The sequence below is a fragment of the Rousettus aegyptiacus genome, unplaced genomic scaffold (genome assembly GCF_014176215.1).
Source record: "Rousettus aegyptiacus isolate mRouAeg1 unplaced genomic scaffold, mRouAeg1.p scaffold_m13_p_4, whole genome shotgun sequence".
In the NCBI taxonomy this organism is placed as follows: domain Eukaryota; kingdom Metazoa; phylum Chordata; class Mammalia; order Chiroptera; family Pteropodidae; genus Rousettus; species Rousettus aegyptiacus.
In genome coordinates this window covers 303,818-317,740 of record NW_023416307.1, presented here as the reverse complement: position 1 = coordinate 317,740, position 13,923 = coordinate 303,818, and the positions used below count along the sequence as shown (strand labels likewise).

General features: G+C 57.0%; 1 protein-coding gene across 1 annotated transcript in view; it reads right to left on the bottom strand.

The window, feature by feature from the left end:
• Positions 1 to 1,071: 1,071 nt before the first annotated feature.
• TMPRSS3 (transmembrane serine protease 3) overlaps positions 1,072 to 13,923 on the bottom strand; it is a 32,134-nt gene continuing 19,282 nt past the window's right edge. Inside the window, exons 12-14 of the mRNA XM_036219435.1 lie at positions 3,772 to 3,865; positions 1,580 to 1,750; positions 1,072 to 1,287 (exon numbers count right to left, since the gene is read on the bottom strand). Coding sequence (XP_036075328.1) covers positions 1,098 to 1,287; positions 1,580 to 1,750; positions 3,772 to 3,865 — 455 coding nt within the window. The 3' untranslated portion in view covers positions 1,072 to 1,097. The remainder of the gene's footprint in view (positions 1,288 to 1,579; positions 1,751 to 3,771; positions 3,866 to 13,923) is intronic.

Genomic DNA, 13,923 nt, shown 5'->3' with positions numbered 1-13,923 from the left:
TCTGGGCCTCTGCCCCGGCAGGCAGCTGAGCGCCCCTCGCGGACGGAGCGGGGGAGAAGATGGGGGCGAGGCGCCGCGTGTGGCGGAGACCTGCGCTTCGCCCACTCACACCTCCTCTGCCAGCTCACTCGATGCCCAGCCCGCGGTTTCCGGCCGAGGCCTGGGACGTAGCCAGCGGGTGGCGCAGCGAGCCAGTGAGACCCGGGGCGTGGTGGAGGGAACGAAGGCCTACGCTCTCTAACGGACCCGGCCCGGAGCACAGCCCCAGCCGCCGTCACCTTGGGCGAGCGTCTGCCCCAGGCCCTGGTGGCTCTGGCCATGGGCTCGCTGCTCTGCGGTACAGGGAAGTTAGGGGCCTTGGTGATGTTCTGTCAAGGGACAGAAAACCCAGCAGGCAGCCATTTACCCCGTAAGGACATCGGGGTTCACTTAATGAGCCCCAGGGAGGATGAGAGCCGAGAGCAGACCGCCTCTCCTCGCTGTCACCGGTGGCCGCGCACGGCTGGCCCGGATGGGCGTGTGCTCAGTGCCGGGCGTGGCCGGCACGTCCATCCGGCTCCCCGGCTTCCTGTACACTGATAAGGGGACACGTGGCCCCCATCTTTCCCTTTGGAGTGGGGGTGGGGGGTTCCTCAAGGTGTTAACTCATGCCGGGCTCTGCCACGTTGCTGTGATTCACACTTTCAGACGCTTTGCTGTGGGTTTTTTTTCCTGAGCCAGTTTCCCCCACCCCCTGGCGAAGGGAAGGGGCTGAGAGGCAGTTTTCATTCCGTGACAGCGACAGCCAGCGGGCCACCCACAGAGAATATTTAAAGAACATCGTGGATTTGGGGCCTATTTTCATGATTTGACGAGGGAGGGGCTGCCAGTCGCTTCTTGAAGACTTTGCAGTGGGACGGCCTCGCGCATGCGCTGCTGCTGCTGAGCCCCCTTCCCCGCCACCCCGCGCCGCGTCCCCTCCAGCCGCCCGCTGCCCCTGGCTTCTTCTCATCCACCGCCTCCTGCGCCGCCTGAGACAGTGTGAGCTGACGCCTGCTCCATGACGAAAAACCGGAGGCGGAAACAGGGCACTTCTCTTTGAGAGAAAGGAACATCGTTTATATTTTTAGAAAGAACTGCAGCGCCCAATTCCAAGCATGAAAATCAGAGCGATCAATCCATGCGGTGTTGAGCTGAGGCGCAGATGCCAAAGGTCCCGCGACGTCTGGCCGGTGACGGCGACAGGGACGGGGATGGGGTGGGCGGCGGGGCCACTGCGAGTCGAGGAGGACATCTACAAGCAATCCTCTGGACAGGGGAGGTGGGGAAAGAGCCGCGTTAGTGAGAAGGAGGCTTGCTTTCACCTTTAAGTGATTACAGACGGTCAGTGGGAAAGTCTTTAGCACCCGGGGTTAGAGGCGTGAAGAAAAGGCAGGAACGGCACAGGCTGGCCGGCCCCACGCGCTCCGAGCCCTGCGTCCACCCCGAGGCCGCTCCGCGGCCACCATCCTGGAGAAACCCGGCTGGAGAAGCGGGCTGGGGCCCCGAGGCGCCGCCGAGTGCGCGTGCGCGGGCCCCGCGGCGCGGTCAGGACACGCACCTTCGTCGCCGTCCCCTTCGGAGCCGTTTTTGTCCACCGCGGCGGGAGAGAAACACCACGGGACGCCGCGGACGGCGCTGTTGAAGCAGCAGCCTCTGGCCGCGCACTGGGCGCTCGTGATGCCCGGGAAGCCGCAGTTCTTCCTTTCGCTCGGGGTGACGTCGCACGTCTCTGGGAGGGCGCGGGGCGAGGGGCCGGGTGAGTCGTGGGCTCGCGCCCCGGCCATCACCGTCACCCGCACTCCAGCCGGCTTCCCTCCCCGCCCGGGTCAGCCGCCAGCCGGCGTGGCTGCTGTGCACCCAGGGCTCGGGGTCCAGGAGGGGGACCCCGTCCCCTTTTCCTCACGCGAACACGTGCCACCTCAGGGGAAATGCAAGGAGCCCGGGGTTTGTAAACTTCGCACCTACCCAGATAATTTATTCATTCACTCATTAATTTCAACAATTATCAAACTCATTCACTCTATCAATATGTATCTGCTGAGCACCTTTCGCAGGGGGGGGGGAGGGCGGGTGGAAACGAGGCAGCAGCGCAGGATCCATGGGCACCCAGCTCACGCCAGGCTCCGCGCTGGGTGACGGGGACCCAGAAATTGAAAACAAAGGAGTAGTTGTTAAGAGGCCAAAAGTTTAAGAGACAAAAAAGCCAAGGACGTGTACATAACGGCACGGAGCAAGCATCCCAGCGCGCCCAGGGCAAGCGCGGGAGGGACAGGTGACAGACAATACGGCTGAACTAAGCAAGGAGGGCTTCCTGTAGGAGAGGCCTGAGCACATAAGGATGAGACGATGCGTGTTCCAAGCGGAGGGGGCAGCTAGCTCAGTGGTAAAGAGCGAGCGAGGCGTGTGCCAGGAGTAAGGCCACTGGGAGGCACGGAGCAGAGGCTGGGGCGGGGGCGTCGGAGGGAGACAGATTTAACCTGGGGTGGGGGAGGGGTGTGATGAAATCGCCCCAAAGGAGAGAACGCGGGGTGGGGGTGAGGCGGGGCCAGCCAGCAGCCCGAGCATGGTGGGGCCTGCGTTCAGGGCCAGAGCCTGGGGCTCTGAGAAGGAAAGCTAGGGTGGGGGGTTGACGGGCAGGGCGGGTGGTGAGAGGGGACTCTGGATCCAGTCCCTGTCTCTTTCTTGGGTGGGGGCACATGGAAGGACGAGGCGCTCTGTTCTTTCACGGGGGCTCGGGGTAGCTCCTGGCTGTGGGTTTGAGTGGGGCCTGGCGGGCAGAAGCTCCACCCATTCCTGGGCAGAGGGAGAGAGAGCATGAGAGCGGCCTTGGGAGGGGGGCCTTGGGAGGGGGGCCTTGGGAGCACCGGGAGGAAAAGGACAGCGAGGGAAGGAGCCCAAGCAGAAGCAGCAGGAGAGGCAGGGAGGCAGCTGGGCCAGGATGCGGGGCAGAGGCGGCCACAGCTGGCCTTGGCCTAGGGCATCGGGTTCTCTGAAAGACAGTGCGCCCAGGGCCAGGCTGGGGTGGAAGCTGCTCTCCTAGGCCGAGGGGCAGGGCCCTGCGCGGACTCCTTCGTGGAACCCAGCGGAGCTTTCTAGCAAGAAGAAGTGGCATTTAGCACTTTGTAGCGTGCAAAGCACTTTTCACAGACGTCGTCACACTTAGCTTTCTTGACAGCCCTCTAGGGCAGACCATTGATCCGGCTCTGCAGAGAAAGGCGTTGAGGCATGAACAAATTCAAAGGAAGCCAGCATGCCCTCGCTCTCATTCGGGGATGCCCGTGGACCACCATCGAAGGGACGGGTGCTTTGGGCTCCGCAGAGCATGGAGCCCAGGAGAGCACCCACCTGCCAGAGTGCTTCCCTGGGGACATCCCCCCCCCCGCCCCCGCCACACCAGGGTAGGCACTTGGATGTGTGTGTGAGTGTCTGCGTGGTCCACCCCCCGGGGTAGAGTGTGTTCGGACATTTGGAAGAGCCATTCTTACATGCCACATTGAAGCTCGCCCTTAAAACACGATACTCAAGACCAGCGGCGAGCGGGAAGCCATGTCCTCACCGCCCTTCTCCAAACTTCCACCGGCTCTCCTGCCCGCTGCCGCCCACCCCCTGCTGCTGCTTTCCAGAAGCTAGAATCACGGGCCTAGAATAGCGCCTGACACCAAACGGCTTGGCCCCAGAACATGCAAAGACTCTCCTGGAGGCCACCTCTCCCCTCATGCCTCCCACCAAGCAGGGCGGGGACTGTCTTACCGGACCGTCCCTGGACCAGGGTGCTGAGGACCAGTGACAGGGCCAGAACCACAACGCAGATTGCCTTGTGCTCCATGGCGGTCGTGACCTTCTTCTCTCGGCTCCTAGGGAGGCTGCAAGTCAGGGGTGAGAGACCGGCTGAGCCCGTGATTTTAAACCCGGCTCTGTTTGCTGAAGGAGGCCCCGAGTCTTCACTCTGAGTAATCTGCACTGATTACACGAGTCCCCGGGCATGGGCAAGCCCCGCGGACCGTCCGCTGATAGGGAAGCCTCACAGCAATCACCTCGGTGGCCGGGTGGGGATTCGGAATGTCCAGCTCTTATCCGCTCTTATCCGTGGGAGTCTCCTCGGTCATGGCCGAGTCCAGGCCCCAACCGTATCGCCAGGCCCTCCTGCTAATGTCAACAGCACGGTCACCGGAGAGTGATTCACAGTGGGAGATGGCCCGCGAAAGGGGCAGTTGCGTCAACAGTGGCTCCGGGGTCCCCGCCACGCGACTCAGGAGCAGGAGCAGACAAGGCCCCCGCCTGCCTTGTCCTTTCCATGCGGTGCGCCCAGTTTTCAGCTAGGCTGAGCATCCGAGGCGGGGGTGGGGGATGGGTCAGGGGGCTGTGCCTGCCTGGACAGGGAGAGTGGGCGAGCGACAGGCCGGCTCCCTGGCCCTCTCCCAGGAGGTTTCGGTGCCATCCTGTGGGACATTCCCACGCAAATCCGTGTGTGAGCAGAGAGCCACCTCAGGGGCCGCCAAGGGAGCACGGCCTGCCCGGGGACTCCCCGTCCCCTGGGCCCCGACGCTGAGCACTCACGAGGGCGCCGCACCCAACGCACAGGCGCTGAGTGAGCCTCCTTACCTATGGCTCTAAATTAATTTTTTTCTCTTGAATTTTTTTTTTTCTTTTTCTTTTTAAAAGTGAAGCTGTGTATACGAGAGCCGACACGGAGACTAGTGGAGGTGCATTTCCCTCCGGGGGACCCCCCTCCCCACACCTGTGGGGCCACTTGCTCCGGTCCCCCAGTGAGGCCTCCTGGACACTGCCCTCACGAGGCCACCTCCAGCCCCAGCTTCCCTGGTCCCCTGCCCTGTCCGACTCTCCCCCTTTCTCAGCCCTTATCATCCCCGAGGGTACACAGTGACTCGCTCATGCGCGGTGTTCACGATTCATGGTCCCTCCCGCAGTAGGATGGGACCATGACACGGGGCTTTGTCCACTTTGTACACCCAGGCGGCCTCCGCACCATTGAATGGTGCCTTACTCAATAAACATCTGTTAAAGGTGAATGAACGAATGAATGAATGAATGAGTGCATGGCTAAGTGACAGGAAGGATGTTTTTGGTGACTCGGCAGACCGTCCTGCAGCCCCTCTGGGCAGGGCCGGGGTCAGAATGGGGCCACCGCACTCCCGCCCCGCCCAGGCCCCGGCCCCGCCCTCCAGGGAGACTGATAGGCAAGTCCCGGGCGGGCCAGGGAGTGGGTTACCTGTGCCAGAGAGGGGAGGGCGCTGGAGAACCAGCGCTCCCTTCTCAGACCCGAAGGGGACCTCCAAAACGAGGCGCACGTGGTGCCACAATTCGGGGAAAAAGTGGGAGGTGCCGAGTGAAGCTGCAGCTGCGCAGACTCCAGCTCCGGGCGGCCGCCGCTGTGGGCCTGGCGTCTGCCGCCCCGGGGGCAGAAGGAAGCAGACAAAGGTCGCTTCTGAGGCATTGTGTGCAGCAGCTTTTTTGAAAAAGGGAAAAACGAGAGGCTTGAAAAGGAAAAAAAAAAAAGAGACAGGAAGGAAGAGAAAGAGGAAGAAAAGGAGGGAGGGAGGAAGGAGGGAGGGAAGGGGAAGGAAGAAGAAAAATCTTTATTAACGGGTTCAAAGAAACAAAGAACCTAAAGTACACCTTCCGGAAGACAGACAAGAATAAATGGAAATAAAACGTTGGTAAACATTGAAAACAAAGTTACATAAAAATAAATCCAGAACGATTCTTAAAATGCGATATCACGTATGATGTAGATTTCCGAAATACGTCGAACAATGCAGTACACGGCTAAAACGGCGCCCAGATGGATTAGAACGCGGACGCAGACAGGAGGGGGACGGGCTGGCCCCTGGCCACGCGCCCAGGGAGGGCGCAGAGGACCATCGACGTCTGCGTGACGCTGCGAGACGCCGGCGTCCGGCGAGGTACGCGGGCGCCGCAGACTCACGGTGGGCACCGCTCGGCGCCTGCGTGTTTGCAGCTGTGTCTCTGAACAGCCCAACTCCTGTCCCCCGGGAAGATGGGGGAGAACGCCTGGGCCCGGACGCGCTGCTCCCCCGTGGGCCCGTCTGCGTGGCGCCCGCGGGCCCCGGGTGGCCTCCGGGATCTGCTGGGTGCGACGCGGACTCAGCGGGCAGGGTCGGCGGCCTCACTGCGCCGAGGCGCGTCGCTGAAATCTAAGAGATAGCCGGCAGCTCGCCCGCGCCCCGCGCCCTGCGCCCCGCGCCCCGCGCCCGCCAGGCCTGTGTTTAACTTCAGGGCAGGTGAGAGGAAGCAGGGCACGGGCCAGCACGGCGGCGGGGCGCGGCCCGCGGGGCACCTTTCCAAGGTCCAGGCCCTCGCACGACTGACGCACGGCCTCCCTGACTCACCGCCTGCGGGACACGAGAGCAAAATCATCCCACTTCATACCTCAAACACAGTATTTTTCAGTTACGAAAGTTACCCGGGCTCACAGAGCCTTCTCGGTGGCCGGGAAGGCAGCCTCCAGCGCGGGGGCCCTGTCCCCACGCAGGGCCAGCCGCTGCGTGCCTGCTCCTCTCGCCTTCTTCTGCTGAGTCGTTTGTGAGCTTGCGCTATCTTTTCCTTTCTGATTTATCCCTGGAGCACGGCAATTCTGCATGCTGCCGCACGGGTCACGGAACCACACTGGCGACGGTCACAGGGTTTCATCTTGTAGCTGTGACCAACCTCCGTTAACGGGGACCCCCGGGCCTCTCCATACTCTCGCCCGGGGCTGCACCAGCTTCACCCTTCTGGCTCAGCGTGGCAGGGCCAAGGCACCGTGGTCTGTTCGTGATCAAGGCTCCAAAGCCATCGCCAACTCTGAGGTGCGGCCCCCCGGGAATGTAAAACGGGGAGCGAGAGACGGTAAAGGGACAGCCAGGTCCTCGCTGCCACACGGTGCCCGCCGCAGACTCTCCCCAGCTGCTGGTACCTGGCCCTGCAGGCGCAGCTCGGCACAGCCGGGTCCCAACGAAGCCCTGCCCCTCCGCAGGTGCGTCCAGAGTCACCTGCGGGCTCCTCGCCCGGCTCAGAGGCCGCGCGGTGAGCACCGGGCCTCTCCCTGCCCTGTCCGCCTGCGCCTCGGTGGTGAGTAGACGGGCCGGCCCCCTCCCCTGATGCCCACTGCGTCCCCCCTCCCTCCCGCAGACCCTGGCTGGGGGCTTCCTCCTCGGGCCTCAGGGCTGCACCTCTGCTGACCCAGGGCTGCCAGGTCCGGCCCGGACCCCTGCTCCCATGATGCACCACGCTCCCTCTGGCATCCGCCCCGCCCCCGACAGGGGCCTTTGGGCCACTTCAACCCACATGCACCCCGACGCAGGTGTGTGGGTCAAGTTTTATTCACGCGTGAGGATTTTTATTCTGGCCGGGGCGGACGGGGAGCAGTGCCCACTCCCGCTGAGAAGACAAGGAGAACTGCGTGTAAGTCACCCCTAACCAGCCTTACCAGGGGCACAGGCCCCAGTTCCCACCCTGCTCCAAGACCCCTCCAGCCCGTCTGCCTTGTAGATCCCAGAGGTGAGCGAGGCCCGAGGCCCGCTGAAGGGACCAGTGATCAGCCACCCCCGACCCACGCGGAGACTTATTCACTGAACAAAGCCAGTGAATTCGATCGTCAATAAAGATCCGCGTTAAACTCTACCTCTAATTTGCACCTTTCATTCGCGCCTTCCCTTTTTATTTACTCCTACAGTTGCCGAGGGCCGATCTGAGTGCATGTCCACCAGTCAGCTGGGGTACGATGCATGAAGGGTTACAGCTCTCAGGCCAAGTCCTGTCTCGTTGGTGGTGTCCTTAGGTGGTCGTGAGGCTGCGGAGCACGGGGTCACGCGGCCCCCGGCTCCCCGCGTGGGATTCCTCCCGGATTCGCGCCTCAGACGCACTCGTTCGTCTCACCGTCTGCTGTGGAAAGGGGTTGTCCAGGTTCTCGAGTGTTTTCATGGGGTGCTCGGACTGCTGCTCCACAGCCCACCCTAAGTCCTTTTCATTTCTCCAGGTAAGGCTTCCACATAAAAAAAGAGACATTTAAAAAATTGTAAGGGGAGAGTTACTTTCTGAGCCCCCGTTTCCACGGAGGATGGTGTCACGAGGAGCCGAATGTGCTTCAGAGTAAAAATGAGGCGCGTATATGCTCACATTTTTGCGACAATCACTTGGCTTACAAAGGAATATTTTGCATTTAAAAATTTCAAAAGTATTACTCCTCACTGAACAATAAAGCCTCAAAATAGTTAAGCCCACAATTACAGTAGGAGACACCCAGACCCCATCACCGGCCCAGCAACGGATGGGACTTCTGACAGAAAACCAGCAAGGGTGTAGAAGATCTTCACCACACGCCAACTGACAGGGTCTGCTGGTACTCGCGGGACATGTCACCCAACTGTAGTGGAGTACACACTTTCCTGAGTGCTCAGGTAAACTCATCAACACAGCTCGATAAATCTCAACAAATCTAAAAGATATGACCACAATGGAGTCAAGAGAGAAATCGATAACGCACAACAGGAAAATCTCTAACCGCAGCAAAATTAAATAACAGACTTCTAAATAACCCACAGGTCAAAAGGAAGTTTTAAAAGAAATTTTAAAATAGGTGGGACCGAATGAAAACGAATACTCAACTATCAAAATACGTGAGATTCAGCTAAAGCGATGCTAAGAGATTTATTTCATTAACTTACATTAGAAATGGAGGAAGTTCTCAAATCAAAACCTAAGTTTTTACTTCAAATAATTAGAAAAATAAGAGCCAAAGAAAAAGTATTGAGAAGGAAGAGAATATTAAAGACAAGAACAGAAATGAATGAAATTGAAAATAGGAAACAACAGAAAAAATCAGAGAAATAAAAAGACAAGTTCTTTGGGAAAATCAATAAAATCAACAAGTCTATAACAAAACTGACAAAAATAATGGAAAGAATATCAGAAATAGAACAGGATATCACTACAGACATCTAAAAGATAATAAGGGAGTATGAAGAAGAACTTTATGCTGATAAATTTGGCAACTTAGAAGAAATGAACTAATATCTCAAAAACCACAAACTACCAAAAATCAATCAAGATGGAAGAGACGATATGAATAACCCTATAAACACCAAAGGATTTAAATTTATAATTTTAAATATGCAAAAAGAAAAAGAGATTTCCACACCAGTTTTTTAATGAGTTACCTCCGATTTTGCACAATCTCTTCCAGAAAATAGAAGAGGTGAATATTTCCCAACTTTATGAGGCCAGTATCACCCCGACACCAAAACCAGACAAAGACAACACACAAGCGAGAAAACTAAGACCAATATCTCTCATGAGCCGAGATGCGAATTTCCCCAACAAAGCGTTAGCAAATCTAATTCATCAATGTATAGAAAATATTCTACACCATGACCAAGGAGGGTCTTTTCCAGCTCTGGATGGCTAGTTTCAGAAAACCATCAGTGTAATCCATCGTAGCAACACGCTAAAGAAGAAAAAACACATGTTCGTATCAACTGGTATGAGTCAAATGTTTGACAAAATCCAACGCCCACTCACGATAAAAATTCTTAGTAAGTTAGTAATAGTGGAAATCACCTCAACTTGAAAAACAGTTTCTGCAGACACCCACAGTCGGTGTCATATTTAACAAAGACTGAATACTTTCACCTAATTAAGACGGTAAACGGGCAAGAATATTCGTCAGCATAGTTCTATGAGTTCCAGTCACTGCAATAAAGGAAGAACAAGAAAGAAAAAGCCTACAGATGAGAAAAGAAGAAAGAAAACTTCCTGTTGACGGATGGCACGGTCACTTATGCAAAACTCCCGAGGAACCTATAAAACAAATGCCTCTTAGAAATCATGAAAGAGTTTAGCAAAGTCACGGAATGTGCAGATAAAAATCAGTCGTATTTCTATATACTATCAGAAAGCAGGCAGAAACGGTCATTGAAAACACAAGAGCAAATATAATCACTCAAAAATGGAATACTTAGGTCTACACTTGACAAATCATGTTGAAGATCTGTGTGCTGGAAAGTACAGACTTCCGATGAAAGAAGCCACAGACCGAATCGATGGAGAGCCACAGCATGCGCATAGATGGAGGCCTCAGCACAGTGTAGCTGTCAATGCTCCCCGAATTGATCTACAGGTTTATGCGATTCCTATCGCAATCCCAGCAAAGATTTTTGTAGACACAGCTAAGTTTATTTTTAAGTTTATATGGAAAGGCACAAGCCATGAAATAACTAAAACGATCTCCAAAATGAAGAATCAAGTGAGAAGGATCAGTCTTCCTGAGGTTAAGACTTACCGTATGGCTGTAGTAATCAGGGCAGTCTGGTATTGGAAAGGGGGCGGGCAGAGATCAACAGACCAGAACAGAGGACCCAAAAGTATACCCACGCATGTATGCCCAACGGATTTTTGGCAAAAGTGTTAAAACAACTCAACGGAGGAAAGATAACATTTTCAACAGATGGTGCTGGAACAAGTAGATAGTCATAGGAAAAAAAAATGAACCTTGACCTAACCTTCACACCTCGTACAAAATTAACTCAAAATCATAGAATTAAAGGCAAAACATAAAACTTTAAATCTTTTTTTAAAAAAAAAATAGGTGGCATCTTTGGGATATAGATCTAGGCAAGGAGTTCTTTAATGACACCATGAAAAGGGAAAATTGATCAATTGGACCTCGCTGAAATTAGAAACGTGTGCTCTGTGAATGCCCGTGGGAAGAGGACGTAAAGAGAAAATGTTTGCAAACCACACATCCTATAAAGGACTCATTTCTCAGATACACAAATAACTTTCCAAACTCAACAGTAGAAAACAATCCAGTTAGAAAATGGACAAAAGGCGTGAAGAGACAGTCCACCGGAGAGGATGTCGGATGGCAAATGGGCACAGGGAACGGTGTCGACGTCGTTCGCCGTGAGGGAAGCGCGACTCGCACCCATAGCGAGATATCGCCACACACCTGCCAGGACGGCTGAAGTAAGACGGAGACACCGCCGGACGCCGGCGAGGGTTCGGGGCGTGGGTCCCTCACACGCCCCCAGGATGAATGCCGACTGGCGGGGCGCTCGGGGAGACAGTGTGGCCGTGTCTGAAAAGTCCAACCGTGCCGCTCCCCGGTCACCCAGCCGCTGTCTCCCCGGGCATTTTTCTGAGACAAATGAAACCTGTGTGGTTCCATTTATCTAACTTTTTGAAATGACCATATCTCAGGAACAGAGAACAGATTGGCGGTTGCTGGGGTGAGTGAAGGGGGTGGCGTGGGGGAGGCGTCCTTGCAGAGACGGACCGCTCTGTGTCTTCACTGTGGTGGTGAACACACAAGCCTACACGGTTCTACGGTGTGCGGAGCTGAGCACACGCACGGAGACCCACCCAGACATGCACACGCAGACACACGCACGCACGCAGACACACACACACACACGCATACACTCACACACATACACTCACACACACATGCACGCAGACACACACACACACACACACACACACACACACACGAGTATAAGTAAAACCGAGAAATCTGAGCGGGTCGGTCAGTGGGCCCCGCCGTTGTCCAGGTCCTGCTTGTGACGGAGCTACAATCTGGCACAACGTCTCGTCGGGGAGACCTGGGCGAAGCGTACCAGAGGCCTCTGCGTTTCTCCCTAGGACCACACGAGGCTCTGCAGTTTCAGTTGAAAAAAGCATGAGCCCAGTGAGAACGCTTCCAAAATCACAGTTCTCGGGACTGCAGACACCAAACGTAACCTTAAGAAATCATTGCTGCAGTTATTTTTCTCAAAAGTGGTCTGCATGGCTGGCGATGGCTCCCCTCCTGGGGATGGGCCCCGGAGGTGGTCACGTCGAACCCTCGGACAGGACTGTGACCAGGAGGCAACGCCCCCCACTTCCCAAGGGCTGCAGAGTGTTCTCACGGTTCGCGGAGGGGGCCTGACTGCGGGCGCGGGTGCCGACTCGGGGCCCTCGCCCCGGGCCGTGCCCGCCTGGCGGTCTCGCCTGCTTCCTGTGGCTGCTCTGACTCACGGGGTCACGGTCACGGCCTGGCAGCCCTGCACAGCCCCCACTGCGAACCCCGGCACGCCGGGAGGATGGTGAGCTGCAGCACTGAGGTCACGGGCCCAGGCGGCGGCTGCCCCCAGTCTGGGGAACAACCTGGAACTTTCCAGGGACCCGGAGGAGAGGAAGGGCGTGGCTGCCCCCGCCCCCAGCCCCACCTGGCGGCCAGACCCAGGAAGTTGCCAGCTTCCTTTGAAGACTCAGAAGGTGGGTGTGGGAAACCAGTCGCCATGTGGACCCAGGGACCGTGCCCGCTCCTGTCCCTTCTCTCCCCTTGCCTTTTCTTCTCATGTGACAAGAAAGAGTTCCGAGGTGTCCTAAAGTAAATTGCAGCAGGCTGGAGGATGCAGGAGACGATGAGGAAGGGCGACCGGTTAACGGAACAGCACAGGACCGCCGCGCTCCTGAGTGCACGTGGACGCCGAACGATCCCCAGGCGGCTGTTTCCACGACCGTCTGAAACAGCCAGCTGCCACCGACCCCAGGAGCCTCTGCTGCTGGCCCACGCAGGAATGTTCTAGACTGTTGCCCACCAGCAGCCCAAAGCAGCAAACTCTCCTTCCTGGAGGACAGTGAGCCTTCCTGGGGGTCAGTGCACCTTCCCTGGGGACAGTGAGCCTTCCTTGGGGACAGTGCATCTATCCCAGAACAACTCTACCTCACCTTCTCCCACCTGCTTTAACTAGAGTCAGTATAAATCCTTTCAAAACAATATTTATCTCTCTCCCCCAACCGTTGCCGCAAAGTAGCCAGCCCATCGACTCGAGACGTGCTGTCCTTCCCCACTGCTGCTGGCCCTGACCGCGGGCCCCAGGACCTGGCCCCTCTCTGGCTAGCATCTGGCTCAATGAACTCTGAGGGGCGTTCCGGCCAGGCCCCTGCCTCCGCCGGCCGCTCAGGCTGTGCGGCGTGACCTGGGGACTGAGCTGCTCCACCCGTGACCCTGCCGCTGGAGCCCGCAGACACCTGCACGGGGGCCAGAGGTTTCTGCAGGAGGAAGACGTCAATCATGATTCTGAATGGCTGGTACGTCTCCAGCGGGTTCAAACTGGAGGCACAAAGTCCCTGTAGACTCAAATGCCAGAGTGTCGTTTTGCAGTTAGCTAATTGCTTTAATTCCTGCCGGTCCGATGTGTCTCGTGCAAATCCTGACCGCCCCGCCCGGCCTGGCGTGTGGCCTTGGGGGAGTCCCTTCACCCTCACACCTCGGCATCCTCATCTACGGAAGGGGACCGTGACAACTCCCGCCCCGCAGGGTCAATGCGACGGTAAAACCAGTGACTAGACGCGCCGAGCGGGACACCCCCGGGCTGCCCGCCGAGCCCTTTGCAAAGACGGTGGTCGGATGGCATCTGCTTCCAAACGAAACTCAGCCGCGATTAAAGACGAGTGATACCACCAGGGGCCTGATACCCGCCTGCCGACCCCAGTCAACTTGCCTCATCCGAGGTCATCGCGGGTGAAACCTTTCATCTTTTCACCAGGAGGGGCTTCAATATGCGAGCTAACACTACTTCCCAAGAGCCCGGGGCAAAACCACTCAGAATAAAATGGCTCGGCCCTCTCTCACACTACAGAGATGTGTGCAGCGACCCCACGGCTCGGGGCAAACTTAAACCCATTTGCTTAATGGTCTGTTGGCCTTCAGCTCTCCCTGCCCCCCACCACCTCCTGTACCCCAGCTCTGACCTCCTCAGACACCGGGACCCACCCCGCTCTCTCTGAAGCTCACCCATGCTCCCCACTGCGGCCTCGAGGCAAAGCCACACATTCCCATTCTGATGAATTCATTCGTGACACAGTGCCGGTGGACAGGGACTGGACAGGGACCAC